General features: G+C 39.5%; 1 protein-coding gene across 12 annotated transcripts in view; it reads right to left on the reverse strand.

Annotated features, from left to right (window-relative positions):
* Nucleotides 1-15,302, reverse strand: part of RBMS1 (RNA binding motif single stranded interacting protein 1) — a 203,744-nt gene that overhangs the window by 96,352 nt on the left and 92,090 nt on the right. The window contains exon 1 of one of the 12 annotated variants that reach the window (XM_072961047.1): nucleotides 5,213-5,295. The exons of the other annotated variants lie outside the window; for them this stretch is intronic. Coding sequence (XP_072817148.1) covers nucleotides 5,213-5,284 — 72 coding nt within the window. The 5' untranslated portion in view covers nucleotides 5,285-5,295. Of the gene's footprint in view, nucleotides 1-5,212; nucleotides 5,296-15,302 lie in introns of those variants that run through there. 12 annotated transcript variants of the gene reach the window in all.

Consider the following 15,302-nt stretch of genomic DNA (forward strand, 5'->3'; position numbering starts at 1 on the left):
CTAGCATTTCTTGTAAGTAAAGAATTATCGCTGAGACTGCAAAGTCCTCAGGGTGGAAATTACCTATTTAAAAATATACTTTCTTCACACTAAACAATACTTACTGAAAGTATGGGAAAGTGATTAACTAAACATTAGGTTAGAAAAAAAAATTATAAGCCAGCTTACCCCAAAAAACCCCAAATAAATTTATTCAAGTTAATTTTTCTTTTTTAAGATGCAAAGGGACATGAGAATAAGCTTGCAGATCATAGGTTTCACAAATTATCCCCCAGAGAAAAAAGCATTATCTGTACTTTCAGGAAACTGAACAAGTATTTGCAATCTTCCCATAATAACAACACACAAAAAATGAAATCTTATCTGACAGTGTTGTGATTTGTATACAGCCAAAGTAAAACATCAACAGGAAAAATCTGAGTTAATACAACTCAAAAAAATTAATGACTACACTTAGTTCTTTTTCATGGTAAAATTCAGCAGTTTACATCTGACGCAGTATGGACAATCAGCGTAGGGCAGCTCTTTACCACGGATCTCTGTAGGTATCTCTCCATAAATGTCTGTGAGTCGGTATACAGAAGGGGATAAGCAGATGGTTGTCTCTGAGAGACAAAGCACAGAATTTTTTTTCTTTTTTTCCTGAGATCCACCTAAAAAAAAAAATAACTTTTTGCCTGAGATCAAACCCTTGTATACACATATAGGCATAGACATGTAAAAATGAAACAAAAATTTTGTGAAACAGTTATTTTCTTTGACCATCCAAGATGCTCGTATCTTGTCTCATCTATTTCCTTAAATCAGAAATGCTGGTAGCGGCCTACTAACTGACTTGAAACCCCATTAGTATTGCCACTTGAGGTTACAAAGTGTAGTCTGCTGCATTTCTCAAACTGTGATGTGCCCAGGAATCACTCGCCTTGGTAAAATGTAGGTTTTGACTCAGCCATTTGGGGAGAGCCAAGATGCTGCAGTTTGAGCAACCTCTTGGGTGATGTCCATGCACAAAACAGGACTTAAGACAGTAAGTACTCTTGGCATGTGAGGACGAATTCTGGAAAGGTCCCTTTCCAGCTTTAAGAAGGAGCAAGCTGTATCTATTCACAGAATGAGATGCAAACCTTTGTTCATCTGATTTCCAGAGCTGAGAGAGACATCAGAGATCATGCAATCCAATAATTCTCAATTGGAAGTATAACAGGACCTTGAGAGATGGGCGGGGAGTGGGGGTAGGGGCAGTCTTTTTTATTTTTATCCAAGAAGGTTTGATTTTTAAAATGTTGATAAACACTGATCTAACCCAATCCCTTACTTTTCAGGAAACCTGAGGCCCAGAGAAGTCAAAGCATATGTCCAACATCATACAGATAATTCAAGGCAGAACTAGCTCTCCCTTCCTACCACGCTGTCAAAAATCACCAGGCCTCATTTGCCACAAAAATTGTAGCTAGGATGATGGTACATGCCAAGTTTTCTTAATGAGTCTTAATATGGAAAACTGATATGCTCATTCTGCTAAGGCATCACAGAAGAAGTATATATTTTGTATTGTACTGCCTCTTCCACCTCATATTGTAGATGGCTTACTTGGATGTCCATGTGTATGCCAGCATCCAGTTTCTGCTTACAAAAAAAAAAAAAGGGCAACACACCATTTATTAAAGTTTTAATTCAAAATTCCTAGATTATTATGAATGCTACCATTTCTACTTCTGTATTTATATTAAAATTCTGTGAATAACACAATCACTATCTGTACCATCTACAAGAAGATACACAAACAGATTAATTATAGCAGTTTGTTGCCTTTCTGTCAGAGAAGTACATTCAGGGTCAACTGGCAATTTAATAAGCTTAAATCAGACATCTCTGAAAGATCACCCGAATTGTCTGTCCACTATCTAGTCTCCCTATATATGTCACAAATTCATTTCCTTAAACCAAGTAACTTCATCCTTCAGTTTCCTTACAAAGAAAATAGAGATTAGCAAGATTGTCCTATTCATGTATACCAGTGTTTGATTTCTTCCTAACGCTTCACAATGACTATACTAATATTAATTCTCTAAGAGGAGCTAGTTTTCCTTCAGAAATCCAAAAAGTTATAAGAACACTGCTCCCAGTAGCTCACCAGTATACTTAAAGAACTGTTTTTTCTTTTGACCTGAGTAAGAATTTCTCCATTTTTCCCTTGCAGAGACAAACTTTCTTATGTGTCAGAGTTCTCTTATATATTTAAACTGAATATTTACTGCCACCAACAGTCCAGAGACTTTTGTCTCTCTTCTGGAGCCAGTCCAGGCACGAGTACTGTCTAATCACTCCAGGACTGACGGTATCACCGTGGGGTAGCTGGGTGCCTTGGGAGGTTACCAACCCAAATGCTGGCAAGCTTGGCTCCTCTTCATCTTTCCTGAAGTAGACAAACTGAAGTAGAACTTCAATCTTCGGTAAGTGGCATCTGGGAAATGGTGTCAATATTTATGTAAATGAGACACGACTTTTCTCCTTTTAGTCTTAAAATTATTTCACAATACTGTTTAAAGCAGGGAGTTGTTGCTCAAGAAGAAAAAGAGCGAGGCTCTTAATCTTCCTGAACACCCTTATATTTTCTTTTGCTAAAGTTAATCACAAAGCATCAGTTTCATTTGAAACTGATTGAAAACTGAAAATTTCACAGGGCGTTTCTTTTCCAAGAAATCTTGGACAGTATGAATCAAGCTCTAGCTCTCTGTAGAATAGAGACCCAGGACCTCTGTGAGTCCGGGGGATCGGATGTGGGGATCACACACCCCACAGTGCAGCACAGCACTTTGTCACTTCGTCGAGTCTGCCCACCTCTTTTTCCTCATTATGCTTAGTTTCACCATAAAATCACACAGAGTATCTTTTACCTCTGCTGCACATAATCAAACACACAATCTTTCATTCTCAATCATGATCCCAGATTGACCTAATTTACTAGGGACAGGTACCCAAGTTGAGTTTCATAAATCTCTGCCCTTCTAAACACACAAGTAGACGACACCATCTTTTCCTATCCATCAACAAAGAAACACAGTTATGAAGACAATTGTGCCTAAAAGGAAATAGCTTCAAGAGACTCCACACTCGATGGCCAGTGATGAGGGACCAGCTCTCGGCCCCCACTCAATCTAATCCAAAGCAGCCAATGAGCACTGCCAGCACAGGAAAGGGAAAAACAGGCCAGAGCTCAAATGCCGCTGTTAACCCCTGCTCCGACAGAGCAGATGGAAACAACAGTCCAGGTGTGGCTTGCAGCTACCTAAGGTCTCCTAGGATCTCTGAATTGTGTGAACATCAAGCAGCAGCACGGAAATTCAGAGGACCCGTGTGTTACCAAATCATTTTGCTGAAATGGAAAAAATGCAGGAAGGAGACACAAGTAGTTTAAAAATTTCTCTCTCTCCATACAGACAACATCACAAATCCTAAAATCCAAGTCTCTGGATGCTTCCTTTACATTGGGCTAGATTTAATTTCAGAACAGTATTCTCTGCCTAATTTAAAAATCAGGACATAGAACAAAGGAATGAACTAAGAAGAATGGCACTATAACAGCTCGCATGGAAAAAAATTTAGGAATGAATGGGCAAGCTGCCTTTTCTACACTCTGGCCAGAGAAGCCGGAGAAGGAGGTCCATACCTCGTGGCACCGAGGACGCCAGCCCAGCTGCTGCTCTGCTCTCCCCTGCAACCCAAGAGCTGCTTCCAGTTACGTAAGAATTGTTCAAATTAAAACATATTTTACTTTGAGGAGAACTTCCATTACCAAGCAAATCAGGAGGAGATACAAATTTAAAGAACAGTTTAATCCTGCCTGAACATATTTTCAAAAGGTAATATGTGAATTGTAAATACTGGGGCCAGAATTTATCCATTAAAATCTTGGACAGGTTATCTCACTCCGCTGTCCCTAGAAACACACATAGAAACTCTGCCTGTACTGGAGACTCTAACTTCATCTTCTTTCTTACTGCAAAATCCAGTCATACTTTGCAATAGTGGCTGATGTGCAAATGCTTGCTAGCAGTTATCCTTCTAGAAACAGACAAAATGCCAAGAGCAGTATTTTTCTCTTAATTGAGGGGGGTAGGCTTAGTCATTTGTTTACCCATTTTAGTGCGGGCTGTAATATTTTATCATTTTACTATCAAATTAATCTGGACAGTCTTTAAAGATAGCTAAATATGCAGAAACCAAAGGGAAAACACTGTTTTAAACCTAGACAACTTACTGCAAACATTTTTTGTTTTTTCTAGAGAACTGGGTGTTATTTAGACGCTAGCAGTATTGAGAATTTATTGTGCTTTTTTGGTACCAAGCTAAGTGCTTTCATTTAATCACAGTAAAAGAGGTATAATTTTCACCATTTTACAGCTAAGACAGAAGTTAAGAGATTTTCTTAACATCACCAAGGAGGTGGCAGTCTAGATGTGAAATAAAGTCTGACAACCTCTTCAAAAGTTAAGCAGAAGAAAAAGTAGGAGTAAGGGAGGGCTATCCCACTGAGTTTCACTGAACTGGAGGCCTTACTTGATATACAGTTGCTCTAACTAAAGGCTTTTAGGAAATAAAAATGATCTTTGCCGTAAATAGTTTGCCTATGTCATTGTTACTAAAAATCTTCCTAACATCAATCAATAAAACATAGGTTTTAGCAAAAAGTTTTTGGCTCAAGACACTAGTTGCAAAACAGTGGCACTTAGTGACATACCCTCCCTTACTCCAATCCCAAAAGTACAGAATGGCTCTGAAGGAGTATTGCTAGAAAACACTCAGGCAACCAGCTTTCCTTTAGGTCTTCTCCATGTATGATATTTTCATCTCAACAAAAGTTCAGCACTTTCTGATATGGTATTTCTACATGTGAACTAAAGAACAAATCTCCTCTGCTGGCCTGTAAGCCCCTTGAGGACATGTGACTGTATCTTGCCTGAGAATCCCACCCTGCGCAGCACAGAGCCTGGATCAAGAGGGTAAAAATAAAGACTGACAGGTTAGAAACCATGCAACTGTTGCAGGGCATTACATGTTGTATGTTGAACAGCTCTGGGGCAGAAAGAGGTGAGAAGGTGAGAGGAGTTAGTGAGAGCTAGATGGTGGAGAACCTAAGCATCTTGGAAAGGAGTTGCTTTGGTTTTTTGGAAAGGGGTTTGACATCTAGGGAGAAATGCATCAATCATACCTTTTTTGTAGCTGAAATAAGATCTTTATTTTCACTGAAATCTATTACATTTCCTCTCCAGTCCTGAAGCATCTCTGGAACAATTTCCCAACCGAATGACAGGTGGACTTTTAAAATTCCTAGTTCAGACTTCAAGAACACCAGGGACGCTAGACAAATTATGATTGATAGTGAGAATTATAATTCAGGGAAAAATATGAGTCCTAATAATCTTAATCTTATTGCCTCTGGATATATGAGATATGTGGGTATCTGCCTTTTCAAAACAGATTAATCAGAATTACTATAAACCTTCAAGAAGATGTAATCATGTTGGGATCCTCCTGCCTTTGGTAATGGCCACATCTGGTCAGGCAGTTGTTATTCATTCTTGCCAGGATTTGCTTTATTAGACTCTCAATTGAAAAATGACACCTTCACTCCAATCCTTCTAATTGATTTTTAACCTGAGAGAAGTGTAAGACAGAGAGTTATTTAGAGAACTAACTTCTAAATGGAGTCATCTGAGTAGTTCGATAAAATTCTCTCAGATGAATCACAAATCGCGCCCACCTCCCCCTCAACTCCAGTGTGTCTTAAAAAAAAAAAAAGAAAGAAACAGAAAAAGTTTCCTTGAAATGAACCTCATCTCTTTTAAAGTTAATTAAATGTAAGTCTTGCCAACCTAATACAATTTAAAAGTCATTAGTTTCTGTCAGGAAATTTAAAACTTAAATTTGTACAGTAACTGCAACATTATATATGTTGCTATACCAAAGTTAAAATATAAATGGAAAGTGGGAACTGACTGTATTAGTTTCCTAGAGCTGCTATAACAATAGAACACAAACCTAGTGGGTTCCAACAACAGCTATTTATTCTCTCACAGTTCAGGAGGTCAGAAGTCAAACATCAAGGTGTCAGCAGGGCAATGCTCTTTCTGAAAGCTGTGGAGACTCCTTCCTTGCCTCTTCTGGGTTTTGGTGGCCCCTGATGTTCCTTGCTTCGACGTAGCATAATTCCAGTCAGCCTCCACCTTCACATGGCCATCTTTCTGTTTCTCTGTGTCATATCCTCTTCTTATAAGGATACTGGTCACTGGAGTTAAGGCCCACCCCAATTCTACTTTGATTTTATCTCTTAGCCAACTACATCTTCAAAGATCTTATTTACACTTTAAGTCACATTCTGAAGTCTGGTTAGACATGAATTTGGGAGACATAATTCAACTCACTTCAGTGGCTTTCTCTAAAGGCCAGTTTTGACTCTCCTAACCTTACTTCTCCTAAACATACTTATGTAATCAAAACATGGATAGAGAATTATTTTACCTAAGTTATCATGCCAATTAATTCTTTAACCATAATATATCCAGAAAGAAACTTATGTGTCATCTTGTCCAGACTCATATCCAAAGTAAGATTTTTCTCTATGACACAGAACCTGGGGGTAAAGGTGGGGGATCATTACAGGAGAGCAGATATCCCAATTTATTATACCATTTCTAACTGCTTATAAATATGTAACAAGCCTAGTCTCCTCTTCTTTCATCCAAATTTAAATCTTTAATGATAACTATTATCCCACAATGGTATTCCTTTAAACCTCCCAAAAAATGACAATAACCAAACAACTTCTTTGGCCTAGATGAATTCCAAGGAGGCACTAAAACAATTAGGGTTGAGAGGATGGATTATGAAATCAGACTGCCTCAAGTTCAGATCCCACCACCACCACTACTCACTAAGACCTTAGGCAAATTATGCAACATCTCTGAATTTCATCTCTCCCTCTGTAAAGTGAGGATGATACTGTCTATTCCAGCTCAGAGTAGCTGTGAAGATTGCACAAGTTAATAACTGCAGAAAGCTCCCAGTAAAATGCCAAGCTTGGAAGAAGCACTTAATAACTGTCAGCTACAGTTGACTGCATCCTTCTCAGTGTCCCTCTCTCAACTTGGTACCCAGATGGCCAAAAGGGGTTGGCCCAGTGCAGACACCACCAGTCCTAAGCTTGGAACTGACTGATACTGGTAAGCAGCTTCTCAATCCCCACCCTCTACTCTGAAGCTCCTTTGCATGGTCGCAGTAAAGAAAAAGATGGAAAAAAAATGAAAATGAAAATGACCCTGTGGGTTTAAAAGTGGAAGATGCTGCAAAAGGAAGGGAAACGGGGAGCCAATTCCCCAGGAAAGGCTCCCTGGTAAGGCTGGTCTTGCCAACCTTTCATATTCCCTCGGCTTTTTTGGGTTAGTTTTACCACTTGCAACTAAAGATGCCTTTGGATTAGGGCCCCTCTTTTAAAATCCCCAACTTCCAGGGTCTGATACGGTAAAACAGTCATCACTTAAAGCAGCTGAGATGCGTTATCAGCAAGGGAACTTAAAGATGTGCATATGTTCCATCAGAGGTGCCTAATTTTTGTCATTCTCTACCCTCAGAGAGAGAGTACAAAAGGCCATCCAATTTACATTTTTCACTTTGATTATTAGAAGTGAGAAAGGTATTTTCTTCCTCTACCGAATGTACCACATGACACCCCTTTGCTCACCAGAGACTCAGAACTGCAGCGAGCACTCTCAGTTCTACGATTCCATTAGAAGGCCACGGGCTTTGGGGCTGACATGGGAATCGAGCTACTATTAACAACATTTCAATTGGCAAACCTAGGAATGAACTCACCGAATATAATACTTCTATGAAAAAATATTGTTCTGATTTTTAAACTTTCAACTTACAGACGAAGTTTTAGACAAGAATTTTTAACACCTACACAGTACGATGATTTCATTTCTTAATCTAAATACCTGAATTTTATTTAATATAGGTAAAACAACACTAATGGTCGAAGCAGCTAGATCAGGTGGCTAATAATACTCATCTATGGGCAAACCAACCACACAGGGCTTTTCACATTCATAGTTATATTCGATTTCCCTCAGTGTTTTTTTACTGAACTGCAAGATTTTATGATTATTTACTCCTATTAACCCTCCTTTTGTTAACTCATGTCTATCTTCCAGTGAGCTGCTATTTTTTTGCTAATTGTTATTCTATGTAGATCACCATTCTTCCCAGCTGGACATCATCTGAAGAATTGAGAAGCATATTTTCTAAGTGGTGTACAAGTTGCTGTTTTCACCAGATTTTATCGCAGGATATTTACTGTCTGGTTTATCAAATCCTAGGACTATTACCCACCTCTTGACTTTTCTGGCTGCCTTCCCCCTCTAAGCTAGAGATAGAGCTACGCATGATTGTCAATACAGAAGTTAAAAATGTCAAAATACTGCCAATAGCTGCAGTAAATGGGACTGGGGAGGTGGTAATGATGGGAAAACACTGAGGCAAGCGAGATTACAGTAACTGTTCTTTTTATCTTTAAGGTTCTTTCTGCCCTATTCCCTTAGAAGGGCTGAATAAAAATTGGGTAAATCTCTAAATTTTAGCAAGAGCTTTTAATTACTAAATGTTGTTTCCTAAAATTAATAGAAACTGACAAGTTCTGTGGACTGTGGCTAAGCAAGCAGAATAAATGTACTTGAATGTGCAAGGAGCTGGGTGCCACTGTCAGATACGATGGTCCTTCGCTTCTGTCTGATAATACACCTGTCCAGCTGGGGTGGGGGGGTGTTTCAGCAATGGTGTGAGCTTTGGAACCTTTCCTTCTCTTCTGCCCAAGGCAGTCTCACCCAGTCTGTGTGTACAGCAGAGACATGGAGAAAAAGAGCCAAAAGGAAAGGAAATGGAAACCCACTTTTATCATGTATATAACTATTTAGGCTCAGAAATCTCTCCTCCCTGCCATGTCCTCTCCCAACAAGTACACACAGCTAGCTGTGGATACATGTCCCCCATCCCCTCACACACACATACCTGAGGCGGTTACTGGGGGGAAAAAATTTCAGGGCAAAAATTCGACCAAGGGGAAAAAAAAAAAAGCTTTCTGTAGCCTGGATTTTAAAGAGTTTCATCTGGTCCCCAAGGCTCCTGCCCAGCCATGGCATCTTAGCTGGCTCAGCATATCTACAGACTGACCTCTGAAATTGTGGCCAGTTTCCTTCAGGAACTCAGAATGGCTCAAACACATTAGCCAGCTGGCCCAGTACTCTGGCCAACCAAGGTTCCAAGGGACATGTGCTGTTAGCTTTTCTGATGTCAGCCTTAAAAGATATATCCCAATTTTTCTTTGGATCCAATCTTGACTGTTACTCATACATGTGTCATTTTCTACTAGGCACCCATTTACCCTTCCTGCATCGCTCCTGGACTTAAAAGATCACAACTTTATGAGACAGTTCATTCTTCCCCACTGAAGAAGCCAATAGGCAGAGCTTTTTTGAGAAATATTTCACCTAGTGTCCTCAAACTTCAGTGAGCTTCTGAGTTACCCAGGGACTTAAAATGCTCCTGTAGCATTTGAGAAAATGAAGTAGCGTAAAGGGTAGAACTAAGATGGTGCATCTTTGAAATTCAGAACCCTGGTGGCCCTTCTGCTCTGGAAGGGTCACTCTCTGGTCTCTTAACAGCTGATCTGGGTCTTTGGGGCACTGGGAGCTCCACACCCACTCATGCCTAGCACTCTGGCTGTGACCATCCTACTGGCAAAGCAGTCGCCATCTCGTCCCTTGCTCCCCCCAGGGTCTATCTTTCAATTCTTCCAAATGCCACTTGATCCTTTGACTTGCTGGCAGGAAAAGGCGTCTCCTGGTTCTAAAACTGCACACTCTCTGGTCACACCCTCTAGATCCTCTTTTGCATCAGCTGATCCAAGCAATTTCTGATTTCCTGATTTAACACTTCTTACTAACCCTCCCTCGGATGTGAGAGGATTCTGTGGCTCCTCGCTAACAGACATACAGAGAGTTTAATGCCCCGCTGTAGGCTAACAACTCTATATACACTTCATCGGGCCCAAAGAAATATAAGCTTGGGGGATGCCCCCGGGAAGAGGCCTTCCACAGCACCTCTCCTGAAGGTAAGATCTTTCTGTTCCCATTTAGAGACAAGGAGTCACTTCCACACGTGTTCATTGCAAACTGTCTCAATCCTTACTTTAGTTTATGTGACTATTTGTAGAAAAACAAACTTCAGAAAGTGGTTGTTTTTGGAAACCCATTGACCTCATTTTGGGCAGAAATGTACGTTCCCTGAAGACAGCACTGCCAGTCACTGATAATTCTTGCCGAAATAATGACTGATAAGTATGCTTAGCTTCACACACTGAGGTAGTTCTGAAAAATTCTACATGAGCAAATCCATATTTTAAATGCAGTAAGGAAATAGGATTTTAAAAGAAAACCTGCAAATGAAATCAGCAAATATTGTGCCCCAAATATACATGTACAACATTATGCTACATACACACTATGCTGCAAAGAGTACAGCTTTCAAATGCTTAGAGATATTAAATATTCTGGTTGGTAATGATAAACACACCCAAACAAAAAGTTAAAGAACTCAGCAATTAAGCAATGATTATAAATTATGAGGAATTCTTTTATAAAGAGAAATAAGTTAGTTGTTCAAAAAAAAAACTGGTACCTTCAATGTGTGTCCTCAGTATTCCTCAAAAAAAAAAAAAAGGAAGAAGTGAAAGAATAATAAAAGTGAGGCACCTCTAACAGAACATATGAGCATCTTTAAATTTTTGTATAAGACTCAAGAAGCTCTGATGCTGCTTCACATTCTCACAGAACTATAGCTCTATAATGGCTTTCCAAAACAAACTTACAAATGGCAAGAATCTCCCTGTTCTAAAGGACTGACTTAATAACTACAGGAACTCATTGCCATTCCAAGTCCCCAGAGGTAACCTGATGCCTTAATGGGTAGCAGTGCAATTCATCTCTTTCTGAATATATAAGGGCATTATCGCTTCTCCACACCACCACACACACACACATCCTGGCTGAGATGTGGTCGATGGCAAACCATCACATCGAATTCTGCTCTAATGTAATGGCAGCAACTGCAGGAAAGGGAGATCAAACAGTTCATCTTCCTGGAAGAGGGAGACCTTCAACTTCAACTTCCAGAGGGAAGGAAGAAAAGAAAAGAGGAGAAGATAGAGTTCTATAGCCATTTGTGACAGCCTATCAGAAGTTTGGAGGGGAGGAAGGAAAAACAGACTTCAAGAAGTAAGGAAAGTACTTTCGGCTGGAATGACAGGTATGGACTTGTGCAAAGCAGGTCAGGGATGGGGCAGTTAGTTCCTCGAGGTCCATGAAGATTATGGCTGGAAACAGACGCATCTGTAGTCATTTACCTGTTTAAGCTACTTCTGTAAAGAAGTATCTTTTATGCAAGGTTAAAAACAACAACAAAGCATTTCCTTATGTTATGCACAACAGGGCCCACAGTGTAACACTTGTGTTATGAAAGCTAATGTGACCATGAGTGAGTCACAACGCATTTTAGTTTTATTTTGGGTCCACCAGGGTGCCCAACTGATGGGTTTCACCCAAGATGAATGAATGTCTGGTACCAGGTTGTTATGGATTGAACTGTGCTCCCCCCCTTCCCCACATACACTGAAGTCCTAATCCCCAGTATCTAAGAACGCAACCTTGTTTGGAGATAGGGTCTTTACAGAGATAATCAAGTTAAGATGAGGTCATTATGGTGGACTCTAGTATGAATGGTGTCCTTATAAAGGTGGAAAATTTGGACACAGGGAGAACAAAGACCAGAGTTAGAAGAGTGGCCTGAACAGATCCTCCCCTAACATCTTTGAAGGGAGCACAGCCCTGCCAACACCTGAATCTTGGACTTCTATCTTCCAGAACTGTGAGAAAATATATTTCTTCTGTTTATGAACTCAGTTTATGGAACTCTGTTATGGCAGCTCTAGCAAACTAAGACAAAAACATTTTTAAAGAAAAAAATTTAACTCTTTACTCCCAGGATGCTATTTCTATATTATCACGGCTCTCTGTCTCCCCAGTTAAGAATTATGGCCAAGCCTCAGGGACTCAAAATACCAAAATATGACCAAGGTAGTACTGATTACACAGACACCTGAAGGAAGCCTCCCCAAATAGAAACAATCAAAGTATCTAGTCGAGACTGACTCTTTAATCCAAAACCTTTTGATCAAAGCTAAGAACTGGACCTACATTCACTTGGTTTTATTCTCTGTCCACCGGATTCTGATGGTGCTAATAAGTAGAATTACTCTCTGGTTTGAGTGTCATCTTCTTTAAATTCCTTCTGTGCACCTTTTGGTAAAAGAGCCAATGAATAAAGGATTCCATGGACCAGGGGTCTGCAAAACATTGCCCAGAGGCCAAATCCTGCCTGCTACTTGCTTTCGTAAGTAAGGCTGACTGGAACACAGCCATGCCAGTTCACTGATGCATTATCTACGGCTGCATTCGAGCCAGAGGCAGTGCTAAGTAATCGTGACAGGGACCTCACGGCCTGCAAAGCCTAAAATATTTACTATCTGGGCCTTCACAGAAAACCACATGCCAACACTAGCTATAGTCTATGAAATGTATGAGCAATTTTTATGTAAACCTTTATTGTTTCCCTTCATTGTCAACAATCCCAGCTCCACAAGTACTAGTTTCCAACCCTGCTTCACACATTCGACTAGCAAACAGTGAAAAGAAGAGCCTCTTAAAAACAGAAACAGCATCTTTACTGCTTTAACTTCTCTTTACACTGTCTAGTTTTTCCACCTTTTAGAGAATTAAACCAAATTTGGCAATGAATTAATACCAAGAACGTGGAAGATATACTTCCGTTTCTTCTCTACTCTGTTTTATACCCTAATAAGCAGATTAATACAGTCAATTAACGTAGCGTGACGCTAATGTGGCAATCAACACAATGACAAAATTGATCAGTCAACTGAGAATCTTGTTTCTATCCTGGAATCATATCAAATGCACCTGAAAGTCAAACAGCTAAATTCAGGTCAATCAACTGGAGCATGAAAGCCACATGTTAGACATGTTCTTACCATGCACTTCTTAAATATCTGTATGCCTTATGCCCTGACTCATTTCTACTTTATATCATTATTCAAAGCCCTGCTCCATAGCCCCTGTTTCACTAAAGGTTGAGAATAAGATCATTAATTTGTTATTCCCTTCAGAGCCTAACACAGTGCTTGGCCCATAGTGATCTCTAAAATCCTAGTTGAATGAATGATAATCCAAGTTGGATTTGGTTGAAAAAGTCCAAACTGCACTAGTAGTCAGGGTATGTGGGTTCTAGTCCTGGTTCTGTTACAAATAAACTGCGTGATGTTGAAATATCCTCACCTTTAAAATGAGTACTTAGAAAAGCTTCTCTCTTAAGGTGGGTTCAGCACTAATATTCTATGGTTCTTTTATGATACACATGATATGATAGACATTATTTCCTATCACTTCTGCCAGAACACTAGCATCACATCACAGGATTCATTCAGGGTAAATTATCATGTTGTAGACACCAGAGAGAACCCGTGAGGGTCTCTTACAGGGACCCTCCCACTCTTCTTTAGATGAAACAACTAAGAACCTTTAAATACATAAAAAGAGAAATTCTCCAAGTGAACTACCAGTGCCTGAAATATCTTAATGAAAATAAAGGACAAGAAGCAGTTTATTCAGATTTTTAAAGCACACACAGCAGCATGTCCTAGACGGGCCTTCAGCACAGCAGGGCTGTCAAGTCTCAACTGTGGTTTCTTCTATACAGGAACTTAACCTAGAAACCACAGAGCAAATTTTGCATGCTGTAATAAATCAGGCGGGAAGGGGCTAACAATATGTAAATTTGTCTATCCACAGCCAATGAGGTGAAAAAGACAAAACAAATTTAGAGGCCAAAAGAATATTCATTAATAATTAGAACATGTGGACTTTCTAGATCACTGATATTTTAAACTAGATTGAATTCCCAAGCCAGTAATCTGGATTTCATAAATGCTTTAAGAAGCAATAAAATAGGTGAGAAAATTACCCTTAAAAGAGGAGAAATTAAAAACAAAACAGATGACAGCTGGCAGACTCTAATTTATTTTGTCTGAAACTAACATGCAACATACCATCCTTAAGGACTTACTTGTTCAGAGAATTAAAACACACACACACACACATACACAACCCGTCATATGAAAACACTAGTGCAAGGGTGTGCTGCAGTTGGAAAAGCCAAGACTCTGAAGGTAGGATGATGGGGCACTCAGGGTCAGAAGACCTAAGCTCTTCAAGCTGTTAGATTCTGAACAAATTGTTTAATTTCTCTGGATTTTAATTTCCTTAAGAGTAAATTAAAGTTGGTCTAGACCATCACTAAGGTTCCTTCCAACTTTAAAATGCAAAAGCTTCCTTTAAATAAGTGTTTCCTAAAGTGTTTCACAGGATACAGCTAGTAAACACTCTAGGTACTAGGATCAAGTAATTCTAGGAAACGATGAAATAGACAAGGTTGGACAAATGTCAGTACTGCAGGACTTCTCAGGCTTTTTAATGCTGATTTATACTGTTAACTCTCTGAGACAGTAATATTATATACTATGCAGTGTTTCCCAAGTTTCTCTGAACACTGAATAGTTTAATTCCCGGAACACTTTCAACATTTAATAGAACCCGAGTATCTTAGTGAACACAATTTGGGGAAAGCAGCTTTAAACCATAAACTTCATGAATTTAAAATCAGATGCTAAAGGGAACAAAATGCTCATGTCATAGTTGGAGGGCGCCCATTTCAGAAATCATAACACTCCTCTAGTGTTTACCTGTCACAAAGCACTTTATCTTACATTAACTCCTTGACGCTTCTTCACTCTAGGAAGTCAAGGACAAATGTAAGAATCATTTCTATGTATTAATGAGAACTGAGTTTCTCTTCTAGATCTTTCTCCTCACAAAGCATTTTCCCCTAAGGAAACAATGATTGCAATCTTCTACCACTATCACCATTTCATGGCCCATCTTCCAAGATCCTCTCATGTAAAATGACTTGTTAGGAGACACTCCAAGGAAGCAGGGAAGCAGACGGAGCACCTGTGCCAGATAACATCAAGTGCTGTCACATCTATGACTTCAGCAAATCATCTCAGTAACACTCATTAACTATTATACCTCATTTTGCCACTGAAGGCATCAAGACCC

This window comes from Vicugna pacos, chromosome 5 (assembly GCF_048564905.1).
Source record: "Vicugna pacos chromosome 5, VicPac4, whole genome shotgun sequence".
Taxonomy (NCBI): Eukaryota; Metazoa; Chordata; class Mammalia; order Artiodactyla; family Camelidae; genus Vicugna; species Vicugna pacos.